Below are 21,965 nucleotides of genomic sequence, written 5' to 3' on the forward strand. Positions count from 1 at the left end.
GGGGGTGTTTCTCCTGCTTCCTCCCGGGTCTTTAGTCTGGAGTTAATGGTGGCAACTGAAATGTGGCAATCTGAGTCATTTTAACAGGTTGAACAGGTTTAACAAGTTGCATCTACATCTACACAATCAGGACAACCAGTTGTATGTGTCCGCTCTCCTCTCCCGTGTCCTGTCCTCTTCCTGCACTCTGCTGTCCATCAGCAGGAGGGTCCCCTCATATCAGCCTGGTCCTACTCAAGGTTTTTTCCTGTTCAAGGAACAGCGTACAGTTTTTCCCATCCTGTCGCTTGAATCCTCACCACGGACGGAGACTTTTAATGTCTTTAAAATATCTTGCGAAAAAATCCAAAAGATGCTTTTTCAAAACAAAACAAAAAAAAAATGTCCACGTGAATCAATATTTGGGTCAAACTGCGGGTTTTTATTCGATTTTGTCACTTTTCTGGGAGCGCGATTTGCCCTTTGTTCCTCTGCCGGGCCAACGAAGCGTCTAACTGACGGAGCTGGTTCAGGAATCCCGCGTTTGGGAGGATGTTCCTGTGCCTGCGTACAGCCTCCAGCGCCTCCACCAGGGTCAGTCCCTCTCTGAGCATGAGGTAGGCCAGGACCAGGGTGGCTGAGCGGCTGATTCCCCGTGCACAGTGTACGAGCACTTTACCTACACAAGAAAGAACATTAGCTAAACATTTTTCACAAACTTTACGACTTTTTGTGTGGAGGGGGCTAGGTTTTATATTTAATATGGTAGAGAAAAGGAGTAATTTAATGAGAATGAGCCCCGAACTAGCAGCAGTTACAGGAAAAAAAAACTCCCTTTGAACAGTAAGAAACCCTGAGCAGACCCAGACTCCTGCAGCGGAACCCTCCTGACAGGGTGAAGGAAACGGAGAGCCAGGTCGGGGGTCGGAATCTTAGAGCAGATCATGCATATAAATACATTCAATATACATAATTGTAAACAGGTGGAACCAAAACTGAATACTGTGTTTTGGACGGTGGAGGTTTAAATGATTCCATAAACACCTTTATTAGAACTGTCCTTCGACCCACAGCTGCACAGCTAGCATGAGCTCCTTTAACGCTTCATTTTCCTCTGCGCTACCTTGTTGTCGCAGCGCCACGTGTATGAATTCGGCCGCGTCCCTGAAGAAGGGCCTCAGGTCGAAGTCTTTGCAGTCTGAAGCCTCCACGCCGTGGTACTCTATGTTGGCGTCGTTGTAGAACCGCGGCCCCGTGTCGATGTGCCGGGGGCCGTGGGCGGCGTTCAGCACGTGCGTTATCCCCAGATTCGCTAGCTGGGGTTTATTCTGGGCCGTGAACCTGTCAACACAAGGGAGGTGGACTGGGTGCTGCTTCCAGCTCTGGGAGTGTTGCTGTGGATCCACGTGTCTTCCTGGTGACTCAAACCTACAGATTTGATATTCATCTCCTCCGTTGGCCGGATACGGCACTTGTTTGCGGCAACAGTTTCTCAGCCGGATCAACATATTGCAGCTGAAGCGAGAATGTCACTTACGCGTCTCCGACGTAGAGGTTGAGCCAAACCTCGTTGACAGCTCCGGTGGGGCGTCTGTTCTTCAGCAGAAGGCCGAGCAGATCGCAGGTGGGCGGTGTTTGATACTCTGGCTCCTCCTCTGGCCTCATGGCTGCATCTTTCGTGAGTAATTATCGCAGATGAGACTCAACCTCACACGCACATGAGCTGTTGCTGCGAATTTTTTTTTTTTTTTTTTTTTTGCGAAGAAGCTCCTGTTACCTCAGACCGTCCCGGTTGCTGTTTCGGAGCCCGACCCCACAAGGAAGATGCCAGAGGTTGTGTGGGTCATTTTTTTTTAGAAGCAGACTTTATTTATACCCACAGAGGGTTTACTGGTTACACAAGATGCAAGCAGTTTCCCATAAACACTCACTGGGGGAGGTGCCAGAGAGCTGGATGCTAATTTTGGTCTGCAACGGGGGTTTGAACCCAGAACCCTGCGACTCCCACCTACAGCCTGGGCAACAGAACCAATCCATTAAGGCCTCAGATGAATGTGACAGAAGCAGGGCGGCGTGTGTGGCGGCGAGTCGAGCGCCATGTTTACAGCCGAAACAGAAACAGGGCAGAATTATTGCGAGGCCAAACCGGCGGGTCACTTGGAGAACGCTCCACCGATCAGCTCGGAATAAACAGTTGGAGGGCTTCTCTTTTCAACCGGAGCCACAAATCACACGAGGAGACTAAACCAGCAGACTTTATTTGGCTAACACGTAACCGGCGGCGCTTCAGTTTATGCTAAGAGCACTCAGGAACCTCACGGGTTTGACAGATGCTTTACTGTCACAACGGACTTCCCTTAGCTGCTTTGATGCTGCTTTGATGTCCACCACACGTTGCTAATTAACTATGTCGTGGCTTTTTCTGTCGAAGTTAAAGGTCGGCAACGTAGTCGACACGACGGCGTCGTTAGCTCGTTAGCAATAGCGGATGCATCATCCTCAAACGTTTTTATATATATCAAGAGTTTATTCTTTTATTTTTCTTCTCTCAAAGTACAAAGTTGGTCTTCTTTCACTTGCGCCCGCCGTTGGCATAGCTCTGCGGCGGCCCCCGGCAGTGCAGCTCCTTGTCCAGCTCTCGCAGTTGCTCCAGGAAGCCCGAGTTTGGCGAGACGTTCCTGTTGGCGCTCACTGCCTTGATGGCGTCCGCCAGGGTCATGCCCTCGTGGATCATCAGGTAGGCCAGGACCAAGGTGGACGAGCGGCTCAGCCCCATGGCGCAGTGGACCAACACTTTACCTGCGGGTCAGCGCAACACAAGAACTCACTCCGCTGCTCCTCCAGCAGCTCCGCTACTAAACATGCCGCCATGCGACGACTGGATTAACGCGGCGAACTTCATCGCGACGTCTAATTTGTTACTGCGTCGTGGATTAAAGGCCGTGCCCATCACGGAGAGGAGTACTTCTGCCTCCCGAGTAAAAGTTTTCAACAATGTTGCAACAAATGTTTCTACACGCGGTAATCCCCGCTTCCTTATCGGCCCCCAGGATTAGGGGGCACGGGAGCGCGTAATTGAACTGTCTTCGGCGTCTGTGTATTTCTGCCGGGGATTACTGAGGGCCCCCGCCACACACTGGAGCCCCCGATCAGCCAGCGTGTGAACGAGGGGGCCTCGTCTTATTACTGTCATGTCAGACACCGACTCGACTTTGCCGAACAGCCGAGCGCACAAACCTAATTGTATAATTTACACGTCCGGTAAAAAAAAAGGGTTGCTTGCGAATTTCCAGGGCGATACCTTTAAATCCAAGTCCCCTGGCTAGGTTCTGAGCTTACGAGGAGATATTAGCAAGATCTTGTGTTTGCTGTGTTTCATTTCCATTTTAATGACAAACACAGGAAAGGGCTCCGCTAATCGGACCTGACTCGCAACCTCAAGGAGCAAAATGGCCATTGTAGCGTGATGAATTCCTCACCTGTGGGCGAGCTCACAGCGTTCTTGATGAAATTAGCTGCCGGGTAAAAGAAGGGCCTCAAATTAAAGGATGGCATGTCAAACGCTTCCACTCCATGATAAGTGATTTTGGTGTCTCTGTAGAAACTGGGCCCCGTGTTAACGTTGAATTTCCCATCAGCGGCGTTGAGTACGTGAGTGATGTGATGAGCCTGGAGAGTCCTTTTGTCTTTGGCAGCATACCTGGATTAAAAAAACAAAGTTCAACTTTATATATACACATTAACGCATGAGTCCTGATGCCAGCTGCCTCAAACTGAACCACTGAGAGGTTGTTAAGTGGTTACTATTGAGATTTGTACTTGTCTTCTCTAGTGTAACAGTGAAAAAAAGGGTCGCCTAAGTATGAAAAGGTTACCATGCTAGCTTGGTAGCATATCAAATGCACCAATTTCTACATCAGGATATTAAGCCCAGCTAGCATGTTAGCATGCACAAACTGCTAGTTTGAATTCAACAACATGCAAGCGAATGCTAATTTACAACAGAACTCTCAGAGTTGCTAAAAATAACCTTGATGGATGAATTACACTTGTTAACAAATTGGTTTATTTTGGGCTTTTTTGGGGGGGGGGGGGGACCCAGGATGACCAAATCCAATTTATTATTTTTATGTGATGAGCCTTTCGTTTGTGGCACTCCGTCAGATTTTAATTAGCATGCCTCGTTAAAAATGTTGTTTTTAACATCCTCACATGTCTCCTATGTAGATCCTGGGCTGGACCTCGTCCAGGTGGCCGCTGGTCCCTTTCTTCGTCCACATCAGCCTCTGGAGCTCTGCGGCCGGGGGGGTTTCGTACCTGCCCTCTGCCCCCTCGCGGCTCACCAAGCGCTGGAGACCTCTGGACATGTCTGGAAGCCTCTGCTCTGCTTTTCCAGCCTGTCGCACAAAAGCGGAACATCCGTTATCTTTAACGGGGTGTTTACCAAGATCTCCGCTAATGGCCTTCTTGTTTTAGCTATCACAGACAGAGCTAAAATAATAAATACTGCCATTAGAGCATCAGCTGTGGGCACCTATAGCCCTTAAAGATCTCCTAAATACATCATCGAGTCCACTCTTCTGCAGCAAAGCAGCACGAGAACCTGTAATTGCAAGATGCCCCCGTGATGCACTCATCTTATCTTCGCTCAGTCGGACTTGGTGGGTTTATTTATCTCCAGAGATGCAGAAAATTGTTATTCCAGGCCTGTAAACAACACCTCTTCATCTCCTGCAGGCGAACCTAACCTGTGCATTCACAGTTTACACCTCCGAGAGACTCTGCGCTGTATACATTAGCATCCATTTTCTGCTGCTGCGGGCTGAGGACGCTCAAATGATGAGCATGTGTTGTGATGCTGTGGAAACATGATGGCAGACGGGCTTCTCTTAGCATCCCGCTGCTATCAGGGGCCCTCAGCTCAGCACTTGAGGTCCTGGGACTCATTGTCCCTTGCTCGAGCCGGGCACACGGAGGCGCACTCCCACCTCACGACGGGTGCATGTGGAGTGCAACGCGCTGGCGTCTTCGCCTACCTCGAGGCTCTTCCTTCTCATTGATCCTTCTTCTCCCTCCCACCGTCAGGGCAGAGGAGTGATTTCCCCGGCGCAAACGTCAAGTTGCAGCGCCGCTTTCACGACCTCAGGCTAACCCGGGCTTCCTGCCTCACTTCCGTGTAATTAAAGATGTTCTGCATGCGCGGGGAACGTGCCCACGGTGAACACGGAGGGCAGATGAAGATCCCTTTTTTCCCTCCTCCAGGCCTTTATCCTCTTGGATGTGAATCACGCGGATTTGTGGGCGGATTAATAAAAGAATAAAGTGCTGCAATTTGTCAAGATGTGCAATACTGACAAAGTGCTTTATAAATACAATAAATGAACACATTGGGGCTTTTATAGGTAGTTTGCTCACTCATAAATAATTTCCAAGACTGACTTCACCTGTAATAAATCTAGAAAAGCACTTGCCTTGACTGGAATCGCTGCTTTTCAAGGCGTCTCTTGTAGCGTCTGCGTTTGCCTCGGTTAGCTACCCTGCAACCTTTTTTGCTATTTTAACATCTGAGCCCGAAAATACTTTTGGCGTCGTCTTCTGCGTTTCCTAAAGGTTACCCCAGCTACCAGCGCAGGAGGGAGCACGGGACCAGTGAATACCGGGAGAACAAGAGCAGCGCCGTCGTGTTCGGGCCCAAATATGCTGTAGATTCTCACCACAGCCAAAAATCCACCCCCAAAAACGTGTTTAATGTCAGATTTCAGGAGTCGTAGTGACGTTTCTGATCCAACCTTATGTGTGGAGCATCTCAAGAATGAAGGAATGAAATGTGTTTTTCTATGGATTGTAGGTTTTTCTTCAAAATTGCCATAAAAAAAAAACATTGGTTCAAAATAAAACAGGAAAAACATTCAACGGCAAAAAAGGGGAGAAAAAAGTTTCTTTTTGACAAAAAAGTTAAATTCTGACCTTATCATCATTATTTTTATTCCAACATCAATTCCAAAGGAAAAAAAGTTGTTCGTGATGACAGGATCTTTGGTCCTTTCTGTTATAAATTTTAATGAGCTCAGAACTTCTTTACATGCTGTTAACGAGCATAACGCATGCCGAGATGCTAATCATGTATGCTACGTATGTTCAACAAATAGGCCTGTTGTATATTACATTAATATGTCATATGTGCTAATTTAATAGCCTTAATTTCTAAGTTTCTCCATGTTAAGAGTATTTTGTGTTCTGAATCTAGGCTTTGCACTGACATGCTAATACGGTTTTAATAAATGCTGTCACATGAAAATAGCATTAAAGCACAAACATGCTATCAAGCAGAAAGATGCAAACAGGTATTAACAATGATGATGTGTTGCTATTATCTGCAGCACCTGATATGCTTGCTGTTATCTTGCACTTATGACATACAAAACAATTTCCAGAATGGAAAACCTGTTTATTAGCATGACTCTGTGCAACATGACTTGTTAGCGCTTTTGTCTGCTAGCATGAGCGTTGTGGGTTTTGATTGCTTGCTCAATTCTCGTGAAGTTATATTTTCCCCAACATAAGCATAAATGAAGTTAAAGGAGAATAATGTTATAGCTTTTAATCCTTAATGGTTTATCAAACTAGCATTTTATTAGTATTTAGCTTTGGTCTCCAACCAAGCAGCATTAAGTGTGAGTTGGCAGTGTTGTTAAGTGCTAACAAAATATAATATAATTTATTTAAAGTGACTCTGTGCAACCATGTTAAACCATAAACCAGCCACATAACTACCCTTTGAACCTGGTAACTGTGACCATTAGCTCCAGCACATCACTGTGTTTAATAGTACAACCAGTTTAGGCACCTTTTAGTAAGTTTCCGTTAATAAATTGACTCAAATGTTCATGTTTCTGCAGACATAAACATCATGTATTGAAGCAGATTCCCAGAACATCACCAGGCAGCCCCAGACGCCTCGCTACAGAGGGGGGGCGGCCTTCGGATCACAGGATCTGGCACGTTTTCTTCTTCCTGGTCAGCTGAAGGTCCAGATCCAGCAGCAAAGCCAGGAAATTCCTGTTGGGGTAGATGGCTCTCTTCTGGATCAGCTCCTTCAAAGCCCGTTTGAGCGTGAGGTGGCGGTAGATCATGAGGTACGCCAGCACCAAAGTGGAGGAGCGGCTCATTCCCATGATGCAGTGCACCAGAACTCTCCCTGAAGAGCACATGAGATGAAGGGAACAGGGGATGTGAGGGAAGGATTAGCGAGAGGCCTCACACTTATTAATATCATACATGGCTGCTCGTCTCACACTGTGGCCTTTCTTTTTTATCCCGCTGTGAGCTAAAAATAGCTCCCACAATTCACTGCCTTTGTTCATTTAAGGTCCCCTTGCAGCCTTGTCCCAGCTGTTCCTTTAATCCCAACTTGTCCTCTGCTTGATAACTCCTTTGAAAAGCCCGTCGGCAGATTGCAGAGTTTAATTCTGCAAGGTAAGACCCTGATTATTACCGCTGGCTGAAAAGACCTCCAGGTGTGTCAGCGGGCTTGAGAGGACGGCGTGATGGGAACATTTCGGCCGCCTTAAAACACACGTTGCATATTTACAGGAAGAGATGCTTGAGAATACGGAGTCAGAGTGGAGGAAAAAAACCTGAAAATCACTTAAATTCGAGTAAAAATTGATTTATATCACACAATACGTGCTTATTAGTAGCATTAGCAGCATGCACAAGCAATTGTAGAGTAGCCTATATATAGATGACACTATCACAATATTTTAATAGTCTCTGGCAGCTGATTTTATACAGGTATGTATATAATACAGTAATTGTTTGCTTCAGTTTATTTGTTTTAGGATAATTAACCCTTTTAAGAGTTAACAGTGAAAAAAATCTGATGTTTAATCTTCAGGGGTTCGAGGTTATTGGGGAAATAGTGTTTTTAAGGGTTTTTAAGAGAAAACGTGACAGAATCGCGATGGAAAAGTGACATTTACCGTCTGGGGATTTGAGCGCCTTGTGGATGAAATCCGCTGCGGGCTGGAAGTAAACGTCCAGGTCGAAGTGCGTGGAGTCGTCCGCGGGGATTCCGCAGTACACGATGCTGCTGCCGTAGAAGTTTTGGCTCCCCACGCTGCCCCGTTTGGCGTGCGCGGCGTTTAAGACGTGAGTAATTCCCAGTTTCTTCAAGGCGGCCTTGTTGTGCGCCACGGCCCTGCGGGAGACACGCAGGTTCGGGAGCGCAGCCTCGAAAAGGTCACGCTCGGCTCCTACTCACGCGTTTCCGATGTAGATTTTGGGCCAGACTTCGTCCACTTCGTGGAGGTGCAGCTTGCACGAGTCCAGCAGCTTCTGCAGGTCCTTCACCGTCAGATATTCTTTCCTCTTCCTGTCCTTCTGCGCTGACATGACCGTGCCAGCCGGAGCCGTGCGCTCCGGATCAGGCTGACGCATCCCAGCAGGTGTCCGGGGCTTCACTCACGCACACGACACAGATCCTGTCGTGTCAGTCATGGATTTCCCAGCTTTCAACTGTGTGATGTGACTTTTATTTTACTCTGACTTGAATCACTGGTTAAAAAATGAATCAACTTTAACATTTATTGCGTTCGTCAGCCCCGAGGCTGCTGCTCATATTTGCCCTTCTGCGGGTCAGTTGCACCAAATTTGGCTTATGAAAACATAATTAACCTCAGTGCTCCCAGTCCGGAATTCTGCTGACCCCCCCGGGTCACCAGCTTGGACGGAAGCGTGGACTCGACGGCGTTTTTGCGCGCGAACAGCCAATAAATGGCGCGCAACTTTACTGACCCGGGGTCGGATATGGATTGATTGTTGAAAGAGCTGAACGCGTGCGTGCGTGCGTGCGTGCGTGCGTGCGTGCGTGTGTGTGTGTGTGTGTAAATCCCACTTGACCGGAAACGATCCACTGATATTTATCGCTGGTGGCTTATAACATTCTAAGAACAGCAGCTTTCCAATTAAAATAATTAAGTATTTATTAACACCGTGACAAGCAGGAAGGAAACACAGTCAAATAAACAAGCACAGCTATTTATCAAAGTCTGATTCCTTATTAACGGATTCCAAACTCTCCTGTTTTGTGATGTTTTAAGTGTGTTTACGGCTGAATTTCCTGTTGCGACTGTCGATTTATTGATGGCTCAGCATGAATTAGCAGATGAAAAGGGAGGGTCGGCGTCCACAATGTGGAATAAAGCTGAAAACATTTGGTCCTGAAGCCGGTTCCACCTCAGGCTGTGGCGATTCCACACAGTTGGGTTTAAAAATAAGAACCCCCAGTCGATATGAGACAGAGTGGAGCGGAAAGGTTCGAATTCAGCTCTGATTCCATCAAACGGGCAGCTGGGAAATCAGCGCTGCTGCGGCGGCGCTCTCAGGGTGGCCTCCTGCAGCCCCACGTCCAGAGCTCGCAGCTGTTTCAAGAAGCCCCTGTTTGGGAAGATCCAGCGGTGCTCTTTGACCTTGAGGATGGCCTCCAGCAGGCCGAGGCGCTGGTGGATCATCAGGTAGGCCAGGACGACGGCGGCCGACCTGCTCACCCCGACAGCACAGTGGACAAAGACCCGAGCTGCTCCGGACGAAAGAGTGACAGAAAGGAGCACAAGTGATGATTTTAAAATGGTGTGAGCGAGAGTGGAGCGCTTACCGCCCGCGCCGTCGAGCGCCTTCTTAATATAGTCAGCGGAGGGGAAGAAATAGGGAGAAAGGTCAAAGGTCGGCGAATCATCAGCTGGCACGCCGTAGTAGTCCACAGAGGAGCCGTAGAAGTCACGACAGCCCTGACAATGTGGGCTCCCGTGAGCCGCGTTCACGACATGGCTGATTCCCAGTTTCCATAGGCTGTAGCGGTCGTTGGCCACGGACCTGCGGACCGACTGGGATTACTGGGAATGGCATTCCAGAAGAAATCCGAGCGACAGACTTACATGTCACCGAGGAACAGGTTGGGCCAGACTTCGTCCACGTGGTTACCAAACCGTTTACCGCCATACAAAACAGTTACCAGCTCTTTTACACTCCAAACTGGACCCCTGTCCTGGAGAGTCTTCTTAACTGGTTCTGTGCTCATTTTTTAACAACATTAAGCTCTAAAATGTCCTATTTGGATGACATTTTCAGACTGTTGGCACATCAGACAAGGACAGGTGTCCTGTTCTAAAATTAAACCAGTGACCCATATTCTATGTTGGTTTGCTAACCACATTAAAAGAAAGTGACGCTGCAAAAATAAAAAAATCTCTGTTGTATAAAACCAACACGGTTAGTTTAGATAATAATAATAATAATAATGATGTAAAAATCAAGTATTGGCAAACAATTTGTTTGTGTTGCCTCCGTTTTTAGAGCAAAAACAAAGGTATGACAAAAACTTTGCTTTCAAGACGATGCAAGTGGTGACAATCATACTTTTATTGAATTTTAGCTGTCAATAATTCACCTTTGTGGACAGTCGTGCTGGCTGCAGTGCCACAGCGTGGCCAGCGGGTGTCGCTAACGGACAGCGAACGCAGCAGCACGCAGCTATTACAGACATTACCGCCGTGCGTTGGCAACACTGGTTAACAACCACGAAGCTACGACGAGATGAATTCCACGTCGGCACTATGGCAGCACACTCTCATGCAATATCCCCCAAGTCTGCTGAGATGTAACTCAACCAGTTAACCGAATCCACCTGTCTGCATCGCGCTCTCTTACACCTGAGTCTGGGTGAGTGAGTACACGCAGTGATCCGGCTAGCAAGTAGCATGCTAGGTCTGGTTAGCTATTCCTCTGGTTGCTATTGTGATAAAAGATGCAATTTGGTGCCTTTTCCCTAAATGTCAAGATATTGAATGCTTGTGATGGTGCACGTCGTCCAGCAAATGGGGAAGGTGTCTAAGACTGAAATAATAATAATGTTAGCATCGGCTCACCCCTTATTGTTAGCCTTTAACGTTGTCATGGTCTACATCACAAATACCCCAAATGTAAATGGGATGTTATCAGGCACATAATCACAGAGGGTTTTAAATACTAAAAATCCACTCGAGTAGGAGGTTGCCACTGATATTTATTACTTTGCATGAAGAGGAGAGTGTTTAGAAGAAAAGTTGAAAGATGGAATCAAAGTTCGGGTGTCTGAATGGATCAGAAAACCATGATTTAAATGACATCTGGTCTGGCCGGAATCATAGAATTTGGATTTGACAAACCAACATCTGGTTTTAACACAAAATGACAATTCCCAAATGTCAGTTAAAAGGATATTCGGGTTTTCCGGCTCTTTTTGAGCAGCACTGTAGGAATCTGGGTGTGAAATCCCCTGATTTTGACCCACGGTAGTGCGTTTTTAAGCTCACTCTGCTGTAAAAGCCACGTCTGCCATGAGTTTTTAGATACCAAGTGTTGGTTCCCAGCCAGGAGGGGAGGCTGTGCTCCTTCACCCAAATTTAAAGTCGTGAGCTCAGTTGCAGAACTCTTGCTTCAGTCTGGATGTGAAACTCAGGGATTTTACATATTGCTGATCAGTCAGAGGACAGACTGACGCACAGTGGCTGCTTCTCCTTTAATGGTCAGAAGGTGGACGAGCGTCTGAAAGGACAGCTGAGTTGTTTGAGCCTCATTTAAGTTCTGTTTGCTCTGTCCTGCAGCCTTCAGATTGAGGAGGAAATGACACACCTAAGCGTCCGTCGCTGGACTCCCAAACACGTCGCTAAGTGGCTGAAGGAAGAGGGCTTTTGTGATTACGTGGACCTGCTGTGCAACAAACACAGACTGGATGGCACCAGTCTGCTCGCCCTCAGCGAGTACGACCTCCGCTCGCCGCCGCTGGAGCTCAAGGTGCTCGGGGACATTAAACGTCTCATGGTGTCCATCCGCAAACTCCAGAAACAGAACATAGACCTGCTGGAGGAGCTGGGTCTCCCCTTTGACGGCCACTCCCCTACGGGTTCTGGAAGCGGCCTTGAATGGTTGTGCAACGGAGACTCGGGCCGAGACTGCGACAGCACCGACACGGCGCCCGTGGGAGAGGAGTATCACCAGTACACCAACGGGAAGTACAAGCAGCAGACGAGGCGGTTGGATCCAGAGTACTGGAAGACGGTTCTGAGCTCCGTCTACGTGGTGTTTGTGTTCGGCTTCACTTCCTTCGTCATGGTCATTGTGCACGAGAGGGTGCCAGACATGCGCACGTACCCTCCGCTGCCTGATATCTTCCTCGACAGGTGGGAGGACCGGACCAGCTGTGTGTTTCTCTCTGCAGTTGAAGACTGACGCAGGTGTTTCTGTCTCTCCATCAGTGTGCCTAGAATACCGTGGGCCTTCGCCATGGCTGAAGCCTGCGGCGTGATCCTTTGTAACATCTGGTTGCTGGTCCTGCTGCTCCATAAACACAGGTAGAGTCGGTCACGCCCGCGCGGTCTTGTCACTACAGGGGCTGTAACGTACCTCCCTGCAGGTCCATCCTCTTGCGGCGGATGTGCAGCCTTATGGGGACCGTGTTCATGCTGCGCTGTGTCACCATGTTTGTCACCTCCCTGTCGGTGCCGGGACAGCACCTGCAGTGCTCGGGAAAGGTGGGGCGCCGTCTGGCGGTTCTTTTACGGGCAGGGGCCACGGCGCCATTCAGTCCGTCTTCATCTCTTTTTCTTTTAGATCTACGGCGACATGTGGGCCAAACTGCAGCGAGCCGTCGCCATCTGGAGCGGTTTTGGGATGAGCCTGACGGGAGTGCACACGTGCGGCGACTACATGTTCAGCGGTCACACGGTGGTCCTCACCATGCTCAACTTCTTCGTCACAGAGTGTGAGTAACTGCACTGGCAAGGGTTTGGGAGAGTTTGCAGCTGTCTCCAACCGCAAAAAGTTCTATTTCCATCCTCCTCCCGCCTGTCATGAGTCGCCCTATGACTTATCCAGGGGCAAATTTGGCAACTCCCACAAAGTTTTAGAAGGAGAGCTTCATTAGCTTGAGATTAGCTTTGCACAAGAGTGCTCCTCTTGGAAATATCTTTCGGATCATCATTGAAGCTCTGACAGTTTATTCAGTATCATGAGGAGGTGCAGAGGTTCTAGCTGTCAGCGATAGCGCGGCTTTGTCGCCACCTGCTGGCATTCAGCGGGATTGCGGGTAACAAAATCCAAAAGAAGTTACTTTGTGTGTTCACAGACACTCCACGCAGCTGGAACTTCATCCACACTCTATCCTGGGTCCTGAATCTCTTTGGCATCTTCTTCATCCTAGCTGCGCACGAGCACTACTCCATTGACGTGTTCATAGCGTTCTACATTACCACCAGACTTTTCCTGTATTACCACACCCTGGCCAACACCCGGGCATACCAACAGAGTCGACGAGCACGCATCTGGTTCCCGATGTTCTCTTTCTTTGAGTGCAACGTTAATGGACCGGTTCCCAACGAATACGGATGGCCCTTCTCTAGACCCGCTGTGATGAGGAGGCTGATTGGGTAATGATCGCCGTTGCACCTTTGCGGGTTCTGATTCTGTCTTGTCAAGTTGCCAATTTAATATGACTTATTGGTGAACAAGGACAAGTGATGTCATCCTGTTTTGCAAGGCCTGATGGGATACACGCAGCCATATTTGTAAAATTCTGGGACTCATCTAACCTGCTTCCATCGTAACCATGTTTTAGTAGCCTGCATAAATGGACACAAAGCCACTCATTTAAAAGAAAACAGTATCGGGTTATTTACAGAACTGTCCAATAGATCATTTCAAAATTTGCATCAAGATTCTTGACTGTCATTTTTTTTATTCCAACCATGAGCCACTCGTAAAGCAATACGTAAAAAAAATCCACATTTTGCACATTAATGTTGAAATATATTTGCCATTTGTTATTTATTTACGTCTATATCATTCGCTGGAATTCGGCGGTGCTATAAAATAGCAAAAGGGACAGCAAAATCAGACTTAAGTCCAACAAAACTTGTCGGACTTGCTTCTGCTGAAGAGAAGTTCTACAGAAATTAATATGATGATTCACAACCATGAAAGCACTTAAGATTTTTCCACTTGTCTTAAATATTCCATTTGCCATTTACGTTCGTTGTGTGGAGATTTTGAGTAAAGTTTCTTTTTAAAAAGACGAGTTCTGGGAATAATTGGATATGTTGGTATTCAGTAAGTTATTGAAGAAAAAAAAACACTTAAATTTGTCTTTGTTTATATTTATTTCTTTTGTAAATTCCAATAGATATTTTTATATTTCTGAAAATCTACAGCAACATGCACATGGAAAAAAATGTTTACAGTTGCTTCAAAGTAGGTACGTGTATTATTGTGCTTTTTAAATGTAATATTGATTTCTGATTGGCCTTTACATTCTTTTGTGTGGAACTTGATCTGGTCACTGCAGCATGTTAGAACCGTGATAACTTTAGGTGGAATTTATAGTATTTAGGGGATTATTATTTTGAAGAATGATGCTGTTGTGTTGATATGATCTTGCAAAGCCACATTACTTGTCATCATCGCAACTTCTGTCATTAAAAGCTGAAGATGAAGTTTTGGTTTTCACTTTTTCCTCATTCTTTACACTGCCACCTTTAAAACATTTAACTAATTTTATGTCTGAGAGGTCACAGGACATTTTTAGAACTAGGGCAAAGTACAATTTCGGGGGGGGGGCATATTTAACAGAACTGTAGGTTGGTGTTAAAACTATATCAATGTTTAAATATGAAAAACAGCAGAGGCAGTAGAAGTTTACATTAGTAGACATTGGAATTTGCTCACACTCATTTTTTTTACATGATATAAATTCTTGTATTTTATCATACACTTATTTCCCCCCCGAAATAAATTTAATATCAACCTGAAAGCTATTTATGGTAGTTACATGGTTTTTGACCGTGAACGCATCATAGAATTGTCATGGTGATTTTGACGTCTTCGGCTCGCCAGTGGCCTAATGTTAGATACACTGTAAATACATACGGTCTGTAATGTAATAATGGAGATAAACAATAGAATAAGTAAGTTATTCTAAATTACATATTGTAATGAATAGTCAAAATATTATCGCAAAAGCATTTACTGATCTGGATTAACGACAGGCGGCTATAAGTGGAACTAAATATGGGTCCTTCCTGCAGTTCCTAGGTCAGGTTTCCACCATATTGTCCTACAACCGGTTTTGCTCCAGCCGCTCCTTCTGTTCCAAAAGTTGGCTGCAACACATTGCCCTAAACATTCATAATTGTAACATTACCCAGGTCAGTAGTACTCGGTAAGTAATCGATCTTACATTTATGCAAGTTGTCAGTATATGTTGTGACAATGTTTGCAACATCGCTATCAAACGCGTCGCTTGCTAGCTAGAAGTCGCCCCATTCCCTTCCCTTCCTTATATGTTTAAACTCCTCCAAAACACCGAAACATGAACCAGTTACACTAACATCGATCAATTTCAAAACGGTCTTTGCTTCCAATTTTAAGAAATTCGACCTTTTACAGTAAGGTGACGACATTCTCGCGTTATGCCGCAGTTTCTGGCTTAACCGGTTTCTTTAAACGCAGTGTTGTCGAATTGTGAGGGAAAAGACGCGCAATTGTAACATTTTTCTAGTCTAACCGTTCCCATTACAATAATTCAGAAGTTATCCGGGTTAACCTTGACATTGATGACACGACATCGAACAGCAGAGACCGCAGACTCGTAGTTGTCTGGTAAAAAATGATCATAAACGAGTTTCTTTTATAACCCAGTAACATGTAGACATTAAGAGTATAGATGTAAAGTTACTGAAATCGTAATTGCATCAGATTTTTTTTTCAATTACCAATAGACCTTTCCATAATTCCACTGCACTGTTGTTAAAGTATATTGGAGGATTCAATTTGATTATGATGGTCAGGACTTAAATAATGGCAAAAGTGTAACATTTCAAGGCTTCAGCTGCAAAATCAACCTTCCAATATTCGATTTTATATTACTACGAGTCACTGATGCACATGTCTGTTCTGTAAACACACTCAACAGGCAAAATGGCAGTGCCCCCAGCATATGTAGACCTCGGGAAATCAGCAAAGGACATCTTCAATAAAGGCTACGGTAACTGGAAGCGAGATAAAAGGCTCTTATATAAGTGTGTATTTTTTGCCCCTCAGAGGAAAGGAGGGTGTTTGAAAAGTGCTACTAAGCCCAGAAGGTAGATTGTCAATGTCACTGTCTTGACAGGTTTTGGACTGGTTAAGCTTGATGTGAAGACAAAGTCTTCCAGTGGCGTGGTGAGTTCATCTGTTACTATAAATATACATAAGGTCTTACGCAGCACCAGGGCTTAAAGGATAAGTTCTGGTTTTATATCGGTGTTTTAACTGCAATTTATTAGCAAACTTTGGTCATTTCTCTTTTGTGTAGTTTGGCTGTGCTGTGCTGATTTATTTTTGTTCCATCTAGGAGTTTAAAACATCTGGCTCCTCCAACATTGACAACAGCAAGGTCACAGGCACCCTGGAGACCAAGTACAAGTGGGCCGAGTACGGGCTGACGTTCACCGAGAAGTGGAGCACAGAAAACACTCTGGGAACTGAAGTTTGCGTTGAAGATCAGGTACGCTGACCACTCTGAGCTGAAGCAGCTCGTTCCAGGAATTAAACTGCTGCAGCTCAAGTGCCATTCGTGCATGTGTCTCCTTTAGATCACCAAAGGGCTGAAGCTCAATTTTGAGACGACATTTTCACCAAACACCGGGTAAGCTGACGTCCGTTATTTCTAACGAGGCCAGACAGTGGGTTTATTGAACGGCCCCGCTGACCACCTCCACTGGACATTTATGTCTTGCTACCATTACAGCAAGAAGAGCGGCAAGATCAAGACGGCGTACAAACGGGAGTACGTTAACGCAGGCCTTGACGTGGACTTAGATTTTGCTGGTCCCACTATCCATGGAGCGGCCGTGGCCGGTTATGACGGTTGGCTGGCGGGCTACCAGATGACAATCGACTCCGCCAAATCCAAGATGACCCACAGCAACTTTGCTATCGGCTACAAGACTGGCGACTTCCAACTCCACACCAACGTGTATGTTTTAGCGCACAGAAGCACAGGTGTTGTAAAATGATGGCGCAGTGAAGTCACTCACGCTTTTTGGGCAGAAACAACGGGTCAGAGTTCGGCGGCTCCATTTACCAGAAGGTCAATGACAAACTGGAGACTGCTGTGAATCTGGCCTGGACAGCGGGAAGCAACGGCACCCGCTTTGGAATTGCTGCCAAATACCAGCTTGATTCCAGTGCATCCTTATCAGTAAGTAGCATTTATTGGATTTTGTTGCCTTTTTTAAAGTAAAAAAATCAAAGTGCTCTTTAAAGATTGGTGGTGGAATTCCGGGAGTATTTCCTCATAATTCCATGTTTTATTTTAAGGCTAAGGTGAACAACGCAAGCTTGGTAGGAATTGGATACACCCAGACCCTCCGGCCTGGTACGGAAGGCCCTTCTTTAACTTTGGTTACAACAGAAGATCCTTTAATCACCATTTATACCTGATTAAACTATGTATTTTGTCTTTTATGCCAGGAATGAAAGTAACCCTCTCTGCACTCGTGGACGGGAAAAATATCAACGCCGGCGGCCACAAACTTGGTCTTGGGTTAGAGTTGGAGGCATGAGGGGGGAATTTGGCCCAGCAGAGTGCAGCAGGAACAGCAGCTGAATCTGACCTGAATATTAGTACGGTCGGTTAAGAGTTGAAGCAGAGCCCTGGAAATCCTTTGTCGCCCTCATTATGGTCACAATAGCTAGTCATGCATCGGTTCCTTCTGCCAGTTATTCCTGAATAGCCAAATGTCACAAATCCTTATGTGGTGCACTGTATCAGGAATGGTTTTAGAAAATAAAACCCTGGTATTTTGCTGTGTGATGATATAGAATGTATATCCGCTGTTCTTTTGCACAGTAGAAAGTCCTCCTGTTTTATTTGCACATCTTTGTCTTTTAGTCGCGCCGCTTTGCTTAAACTAGTCCTAATTATGCTTCAATCCCCGGCGGCTCTTGATTTATTCCTGCTTGGATCTGATACGAGTTTGATTAATGGGTTTTCAGTCTCTTCTGTGACTGAAGCAAAAGTGTGTAATATAAAAATTTCTTCCTATTTTGGAGGGCTGTACAACAAAACTATTTTTGCAAAAGGCATCTGTGCAATAGGGTCACCTGTCCTGTCATAATTAACAAAAGGGCAAAATTCAACACAATCCACATGAAAGACACTATTTGAAACCTTTTGATTAGCTAAAAAAAAGGTGGCTTTATTGAAATAGTTCAGAGGATCCTTTTAAAACCTCCCTATTTTATTATTTCCATGATTAAGATGTAAGTTTGACTAAGAACAGCACCCAAAATAAAGAGTCCTGTGATGAAGAAGTGCCAGAGGTTTCCAAATGCTTTCCTACAGTCCTCACGCCCTCGTTGCGCTACAGCTTCATGGCCAGCGTGAGTCCGTCTCCCACGGTGAGCATGCTCAGGGTGACCCGCGTGTCTCGGTGCAGCTTCTTGTTCAGCTTGTCGATGGCCACGGTGTCGAGGTCGTCGGGGGAGGGGTTTAACACGTTGCCGCCCCACAGCACCTACAGGGCCAGAGGTCAAACGGGTCAACGCGTTGACCCACGTCGAGCATTTAAATGTCTCGCGTGACGGCCTTACGTTGTCGATGGCGATGATTCCCCCTTTCCTCAGCAGGAGAAGGGACTTCTCGTAGTAGTTGTCATAGTTCACCTTGTCGGCATCGATGAAGATGAAGTCAAACGTTTCAGCCTCGCCGCCCGACAAAAGGTCATCTGAAGCAGAAGATGAAGAACATGTTCTGTGTCCGTCAAACGACTGCCGGGACGGAAAGTCTTGGCTGCTATTTTGCACCTGTATAACGAGGGAAACGTGGCTGTACCTAGAGTTTTCAATGCTGGCTGAATGCGCAGGTGGATTTTCTTCTCCACTCCAGCCTGGAAGCAAAGACAGCGGAGAACTTTAAAGGAAATGTGCAGCAAACACTAAAGACTCGTTAGAAAATGAGGCCAGAGCCAGGAGCGTGTGTAATTAATCTGGCAACGGCAGCGTCTTAGCACTGATAACTTCCCTTTAAATTCGGTTGAAGACATTTTAATATTTGCCAGGCTTAAAGACAGCTGTTGTGGCACCCTTCCTAAATGATTAAAAAAACCAGACCTCTTTCCAGAAGGGTTTGCCAATGTTGGCGTATTCTTCGCTGATGTCACACCCCACCAGAGCGCCGTCATCAGGCAAGGCCAGAGCCATGCTCAGCGTGTTGTAGCCCGTGTATACGCCTGGAATGGGAGCGCAGATTGGACACGTTACTCCAAAAATAAGATTTTCTTCAGAGTAATGAAATGCACGTTTAGGCAGGAGGGTTAAGGAAGAGGCTGCAGTTCATGTTTAAGTAGATCTGGCATCGATCTGATGGACGCTCTTACCGATCTCTATCACTTTCTTGGCTTTTATCAGTTTTGCTAGATTGGCCATGAACTGAGATTGCTCGCAGGCGACCATCATGATGTTGGAAGAGTGTTCCATGGTCCTCTGAAGACAAGATTTTAAAACAACGTTATTCGAGCAGATGTTTTTGACCCGAGCAGAGCTGTTCTCCAGCTGGGATCTGGACTCCTCACCAGTCTGAGGCCTTTCAGGGCTGGATGCTCCCTCAAGGAGTGATTGAGGACGTACTGCATCAGCGGGTCGTTCCCACAGTGACTTTTGATGATGCTCATTCTGGAAGATCTCCTTTTCCCTGAGGGTGAAACAGCAAGTTAGATACAATAATAAAGAACAAGAAGAGACGGCGGACCGTCTAATGGACTCCTCTGGAAGTCGGATCAAGCCATCAACGATCTCAGAGGGTCAAACATGCCACCAGCATCAACGGATAAAGAAAAACCCGACTGCTGCCTGTAAAGCTTGATATAATCTGAGCCAGCCTGGGGCCAAAATGTGACATCAGTAAGTTCACCACTGAATCAAAAAAGCATAACTGATGGTGTGTTTGTAATAATATTCAGGCAAAAGTACTGAGACTAGTACCACATCAAATCCGGCTCAGGGTGTAACTGGTGTGCACATTAGAAGATAAGTTAGTAAGGAAATAAAGGTTATGTAACTCTGGACTTTGCCCTGGTAAAGATGACCTCTGATCAAGCCGAATAATAAATAATATGCCAAAGGCACACGCCTTTAGCATTCAAAAACGCAACCATTGGTTTCAAATGTGGAGTAAAAAATTAATGCACTATTTAGTACGTGCAGTTATGCATTTCTTCCGATATAATACTCAATGGTTGGAGTGTAGGATGATGATGCAATCTCATTCAGCGTCCCATGATCCGTATTTATGAAAGAACTTTCTCATATTAAACTTGATCTCAGAATCTGTGCTGCAGTCAAAGTCTTTTTTCTCTTATGACATTAAATCAAAAGAATCAAAGAATATTACCGGACGTCAACAAACATGCCCAAGTTCACGACGTTAACATTTAATTTTTTTTATTTAAAAAAAAGCCTGTTCATACCAATGAAATAAGCAGCGATGGAAACCACACCGATAGTAGTAGAAGCGGCTAGAATTTCTTTGGAGCTATAACGAAAAGACATTTGTTTTTAACGATTTAAACGGGACTCCACCGTTCGAACCCGTTGGCCCCTGTGGAATCACGTCCGCCGACGTCATTACCGTAATGGCGCAAAAAGAAGCGCAGCAGTGTCGACCATGAATAAAACCCCGGAGTCCGCAAAGATGGAAAATAAAAAGCCTGACTGTCGATAATCCCAGCTATTTTCAAAATTTTAACCTTCCAAAAAAGACGAACCTTTTTTAATACACCTGTTACAGTAGTATACGTTAGTTTTGGTTAGTATGAGATGAGGAAAAGAGTAGTAGCGACTCACCACAAAGTAACGCACAATTCTGATCCGCTGTGAGAGAGCAAACGAGCCAATTCCTGCAGAAACGCCAACAACCAGCTTGGAAAGTATTATTGGATCATATGACCAGCAGCAGCTAAGGCGATAGGGTGAAACAGACCCCACCACATGCATGCTTCCATGTAAAGAGATTATTGGTTACTAACCGCACTTAGTCGGTGGCAGCCTAAAAGTGCTGATTCATAGCTTTGCCCACTTGCATGCCAGTGTGTAAATCGTCTTTTCTGATCTGCAGCACGACGCCTTCGTGTAAGATGATATGAGCTTTACTCCTTTATACTAGTGTTCCGGCAAATATACACTTATTGTTGCAAATAAAGACAGATATGTGTGGAAGTTGTGCAGGTTGCTTTCTGATGTAAATGTACAGAGCCTGTCTGTTCCAGGAGTTCTTCATGTTCAATTTTAAATAATTCACATTTGACCTGGGCCTTAACCTAAAGTATCTCACATAACACGGCCATGACGGTTCCACCATGGAGGGGCAATGAGGCAAATCATCCAACCTCACATGATGCAGAGATGTTCCATCATTTTTGGCCCAATCAAGAGAATGAGCTCATCTGTCAATCAAGGTGTTTCCCCTTGTTTGTATGACATCAAAGCATCGATTTAACCTAAACAGCTAACATCCTATGGGCATCATTGGGAAAGTGTACATTTAGTTTTGAAAAAGGCTCAACTGCAGTCTCAAATAGTGCGTGAATTGGATATTAACCGCAGCCTTCCACGAGCGGGGGCTCGCTAACGTCATAAGCGCCACTTTAAAGCCTCCACGCCTCAGAAAACATCCACCTTTAGGATGCCTGACTTTAAAGGATCGTCGGTTCGCTCCAAGCACAAGAACAAACATTTTTAACCTCAGTCCAAGAACATCTGACCTGAAATGATCAAAAACCTTCAGCGTAAAAAGATCGTGGAGAGAAAGCTGCTGGGAGGTTCTCAGAAGAGAAGTGGCATTAAAGCCAGCTGGAAGAGTCCAGCCTGCTTCCTTCTCCAAACAGGCATCTCCACACCAACACTGAGGAAAACGG

At 45.9% G+C, this 21,965-nt stretch overlaps 7 protein-coding genes and 1 long non-coding RNA gene across 11 annotated transcripts; 3 read left to right on the forward strand and 5 right to left on the reverse strand.

Moving 5' to 3' along the window:
• Nucleotides 1–400: 400 nt before the first annotated feature.
• LOC130538020 (dual specificity phosphatase 29-like) lies at nucleotides 401–2,051 on the reverse strand. Of its 2 annotated transcripts, XM_057055347.1 has the most exons (4): nucleotides 1,757–2,051; nucleotides 1,517–1,652; nucleotides 1,103–1,320; nucleotides 401–658 (listed from the first exon to the last, which is right to left on the reverse strand). In XM_057055347.1, the coding sequence occupies exons 2-4, from the start codon at nucleotides 1,642–1,644 to the stop codon at nucleotides 435–437; spliced, it is 570 nt and encodes a 189-aa protein (XP_056911327.1). In that variant the 5' UTR covers nucleotides 1,645–1,652; nucleotides 1,757–2,051; the 3' UTR covers nucleotides 401–434. The 2 variants fall into 2 exon arrangements, with proteins under 2 accessions (XP_056911327.1, XP_056911250.1); XM_057055270.1 differs by lacking the exon at nucleotides 1,757–2,051 and having other exon boundaries at nucleotides 1,103–1,600.
• On the forward strand, nucleotides 1,528–5,445 carry LOC130538373 (uncharacterized). Its single transcript, XR_008953859.1, has 2 exons — nucleotides 1,528–1,657; nucleotides 4,207–5,445. It is a non-coding gene; the product is annotated as an uncharacterized LOC130538373 (long non-coding RNA).
• LOC130538175 (dual specificity phosphatase 29-like) lies at nucleotides 2,184–4,346 on the reverse strand. The gene is made up of 3 exons (XM_057055590.1): nucleotides 4,192–4,346; nucleotides 3,459–3,679; nucleotides 2,184–2,778 (listed from the first exon to the last, which is right to left on the reverse strand). Exons 1-3 carry the CDS (start codon nucleotides 4,344–4,346, stop codon nucleotides 2,552–2,554), a joined length of 603 nt encoding a protein of 200 aa, XP_056911570.1. The 3' UTR covers nucleotides 2,184–2,551.
• Nucleotides 5,446–6,869: 1,424 nt separating the features above from the next.
• On the reverse strand, nucleotides 6,870–8,506 carry LOC130538129 (dual specificity protein phosphatase 13-like). Its single transcript, XM_057055475.1, has 3 exons — nucleotides 8,243–8,506; nucleotides 7,962–8,179; nucleotides 6,870–7,177 (listed from the first exon to the last, which is right to left on the reverse strand). The coding sequence occupies exons 1-3, from the start codon at nucleotides 8,416–8,418 to the stop codon at nucleotides 6,966–6,968; spliced, it is 606 nt and encodes a 201-aa protein (XP_056911455.1). The 5' UTR covers nucleotides 8,419–8,506; the 3' UTR covers nucleotides 6,870–6,965.
• A 432-nt stretch (nucleotides 8,507–8,938) lies between these two features.
• LOC130537906 (dual specificity protein phosphatase 13-like) lies at nucleotides 8,939–10,164 on the reverse strand. Of its 2 annotated transcripts, XM_057055160.1 has the most exons (3): nucleotides 9,915–10,161; nucleotides 9,635–9,852; nucleotides 8,939–9,556 (listed from the first exon to the last, which is right to left on the reverse strand). In XM_057055160.1, exons 1-3 carry the CDS (start codon nucleotides 10,055–10,057, stop codon nucleotides 9,339–9,341), a joined length of 579 nt encoding a protein of 192 aa, XP_056911140.1. In that variant the 5' UTR covers nucleotides 10,058–10,161; the 3' UTR covers nucleotides 8,939–9,338. The 2 variants fall into 2 exon arrangements, with proteins under 2 accessions (XP_056911140.1, XP_056911051.1); XM_057055071.1 differs by having other exon boundaries at nucleotides 8,939–9,852; nucleotides 9,915–10,164.
• A 328-nt stretch (nucleotides 10,165–10,492) lies between these two features.
• Nucleotides 10,493–14,504, forward strand: LOC130537254 (sphingomyelin synthase-related protein 1-like). Its single transcript, XM_057053961.1, has 6 exons — nucleotides 10,493–10,698; nucleotides 11,622–12,197; nucleotides 12,273–12,368; nucleotides 12,431–12,548; nucleotides 12,628–12,778; nucleotides 13,142–14,504. The coding sequence occupies exons 2-6, from the start codon at nucleotides 11,641–11,643 to the stop codon at nucleotides 13,444–13,446; spliced, it is 1,227 nt and encodes a 408-aa protein (XP_056909941.1). The 5' UTR covers nucleotides 10,493–10,698; nucleotides 11,622–11,640; the 3' UTR covers nucleotides 13,447–14,504.
• A 569-nt stretch (nucleotides 14,505–15,073) lies between these two features.
• LOC130537611 (voltage-dependent anion-selective channel protein 2-like) lies at nucleotides 15,074–18,372 on the forward strand. Its single transcript, XM_057054563.1, has 9 exons — nucleotides 15,074–15,229; nucleotides 15,983–16,054; nucleotides 16,181–16,230; nucleotides 16,403–16,555; nucleotides 16,644–16,696; nucleotides 16,799–17,026; nucleotides 17,101–17,251; nucleotides 17,371–17,428; nucleotides 17,524–18,372. The coding sequence occupies exons 2-9, from the start codon at nucleotides 15,988–15,990 to the stop codon at nucleotides 17,613–17,615; spliced, it is 852 nt and encodes a 283-aa protein (XP_056910543.1). The 5' UTR covers nucleotides 15,074–15,229; nucleotides 15,983–15,987; the 3' UTR covers nucleotides 17,616–18,372.
• On the reverse strand, nucleotides 18,225–21,088 carry LOC130537794 (catechol O-methyltransferase domain-containing protein 1-like). Of its 2 annotated transcripts, none has more exons than XM_057054953.1 (7): nucleotides 20,896–21,088; nucleotides 19,626–19,744; nucleotides 19,431–19,536; nucleotides 19,165–19,283; nucleotides 18,887–18,941; nucleotides 18,646–18,779; nucleotides 18,225–18,569 (listed from the first exon to the last, which is right to left on the reverse strand). In XM_057054953.1, the coding sequence occupies exons 2-7, from the start codon at nucleotides 19,722–19,724 to the stop codon at nucleotides 18,417–18,419; spliced, it is 666 nt and encodes a 221-aa protein (XP_056910933.1). In that variant the 5' UTR covers nucleotides 19,725–19,744; nucleotides 20,896–21,088; the 3' UTR covers nucleotides 18,225–18,416. The 2 variants fall into 2 exon arrangements, with proteins under 2 accessions (XP_056910933.1, XP_056910853.1); XM_057054873.1 differs by lacking the exon at nucleotides 20,896–21,088 and adding an exon at nucleotides 20,520–20,678.
• Between the last annotated feature and the right edge of the window lie 877 nt (nucleotides 21,089–21,965).

This window comes from Takifugu flavidus, chromosome 1, assembly GCF_003711565.1.
Source record: "Takifugu flavidus isolate HTHZ2018 chromosome 1, ASM371156v2, whole genome shotgun sequence".
Taxonomy (NCBI): domain Eukaryota; kingdom Metazoa; phylum Chordata; class Actinopteri; order Tetraodontiformes; family Tetraodontidae; genus Takifugu; species Takifugu flavidus.

Bases quoted from the DNA above. Each gene is read 5' to 3' on its own strand.
- LOC130538129 (XM_057055475.1), bottom strand. From the start codon at position 8,418: ATGCGTCAGCCTGATCCGGAGCGCACGGCTCCGGCTGGCACGGTCATG. The intron at 8,180-8,242 runs GTGAGTAGGAGC...TGTCTCCCGCAG, and splicing joins AAAATCTACATCGGAAACGC to GGCCGTGGCGCACAACAAGG. The intron at 7,178-7,961 runs GTAAATGTCACT...TGTGCTCTTCAG, and splicing joins GGCGCTCAAATCCCCAGACG to GGAGAGTTCTGGTGCACTGC.
- LOC130537794 (XM_057054873.1), bottom strand. From the start codon at position 20,601: ATGTCTTTTCGTTATAGCTCCAAAGAAATTCTAGCCGCTTCTACTACT. The intron at 19,537-19,625 runs GTGAGGAGTCCA...TCTTGTCTTCAG, and splicing joins CCCTGAAAGGCCTCAGACTG to AGGACCATGGAACACTCTTC. The intron at 18,570-18,645 runs GTAAGGCCGTCA...CTGGCCCTGTAG, and splicing joins GAATCATCGCCATCGACAAC to GTGCTGTGGGGCGGCAACGT.
- LOC130538020 (XM_057055270.1), bottom strand. From the start codon at position 1,487: ATGTTGATCCGGCTGAGAAACTGTTGCCGCAAACAAGTGCCGTATCCG. The intron at 659-1,102 runs GTAGCGCAGAGG...TTTCTTGTGTAG, and splicing joins CGTGGCGCTGCGACAACAAG to GTAAAGTGCTCGTACACTGT.
- LOC130537254 (XM_057053961.1), top strand. From the start codon at position 11,641: ATGACACACCTAAGCGTCCGTCGCTGGACTCCCAAACACGTCGCTAAG. The intron at 12,198-12,272 runs GTGGGAGGACCG...TCTCTCCATCAG, and splicing joins CCTGATATCTTCCTCGACAG to TGTGCCTAGAATACCGTGGG. The intron at 12,369-12,430 runs GTAGAGTCGGTC...ACCTCCCTGCAG, and splicing joins CTGCTGCTCCATAAACACAG to GTCCATCCTCTTGCGGCGGA.
- LOC130537611 (XM_057054563.1), top strand. From the start codon at position 15,988: ATGGCAGTGCCCCCAGCATATGTAGACCTCGGGAAATCAGCAAAGGAC. The intron at 17,027-17,100 runs GTATGTTTTAGC...CTTTTTGGGCAG, and splicing joins TTCCAACTCCACACCAACGT to AAACAACGGGTCAGAGTTCG. The intron at 17,252-17,370 runs GTAAGTAGCATT...TTTTATTTTAAG, and splicing joins ATTCCAGTGCATCCTTATCA to GCTAAGGTGAACAACGCAAG.
- LOC130537906 (XM_057055071.1), bottom strand. From the start codon at position 10,057: ATGAGCACAGAACCAGTTAAGAAGACTCTCCAGGACAGGGGTCCAGTT. The intron at 9,853-9,914 runs GTAAGTCTGTCG...GTCGGTCCGCAG, and splicing joins AACCTGTTCCTCGGTGACAT to GTCCGTGGCCAACGACCGCT.
- LOC130538175 (XM_057055590.1), bottom strand. From the start codon at position 4,346: ATGTCCAGAGGTCTCCAGCGCTTGGTGAGCCGCGAGGGGGCAGAGGGC. The intron at 3,680-4,191 runs GTGAGGATGTTA...TTTTTAATCCAG, and splicing joins AGGATCTACATAGGAGACAT to GTATGCTGCCAAAGACAAAA. The intron at 2,779-3,458 runs GTGAGGAATTCA...GCTGACCCGCAG, and splicing joins CGCTGTGAGCTCGCCCACAG to GTAAAGTGTTGGTCCACTGC.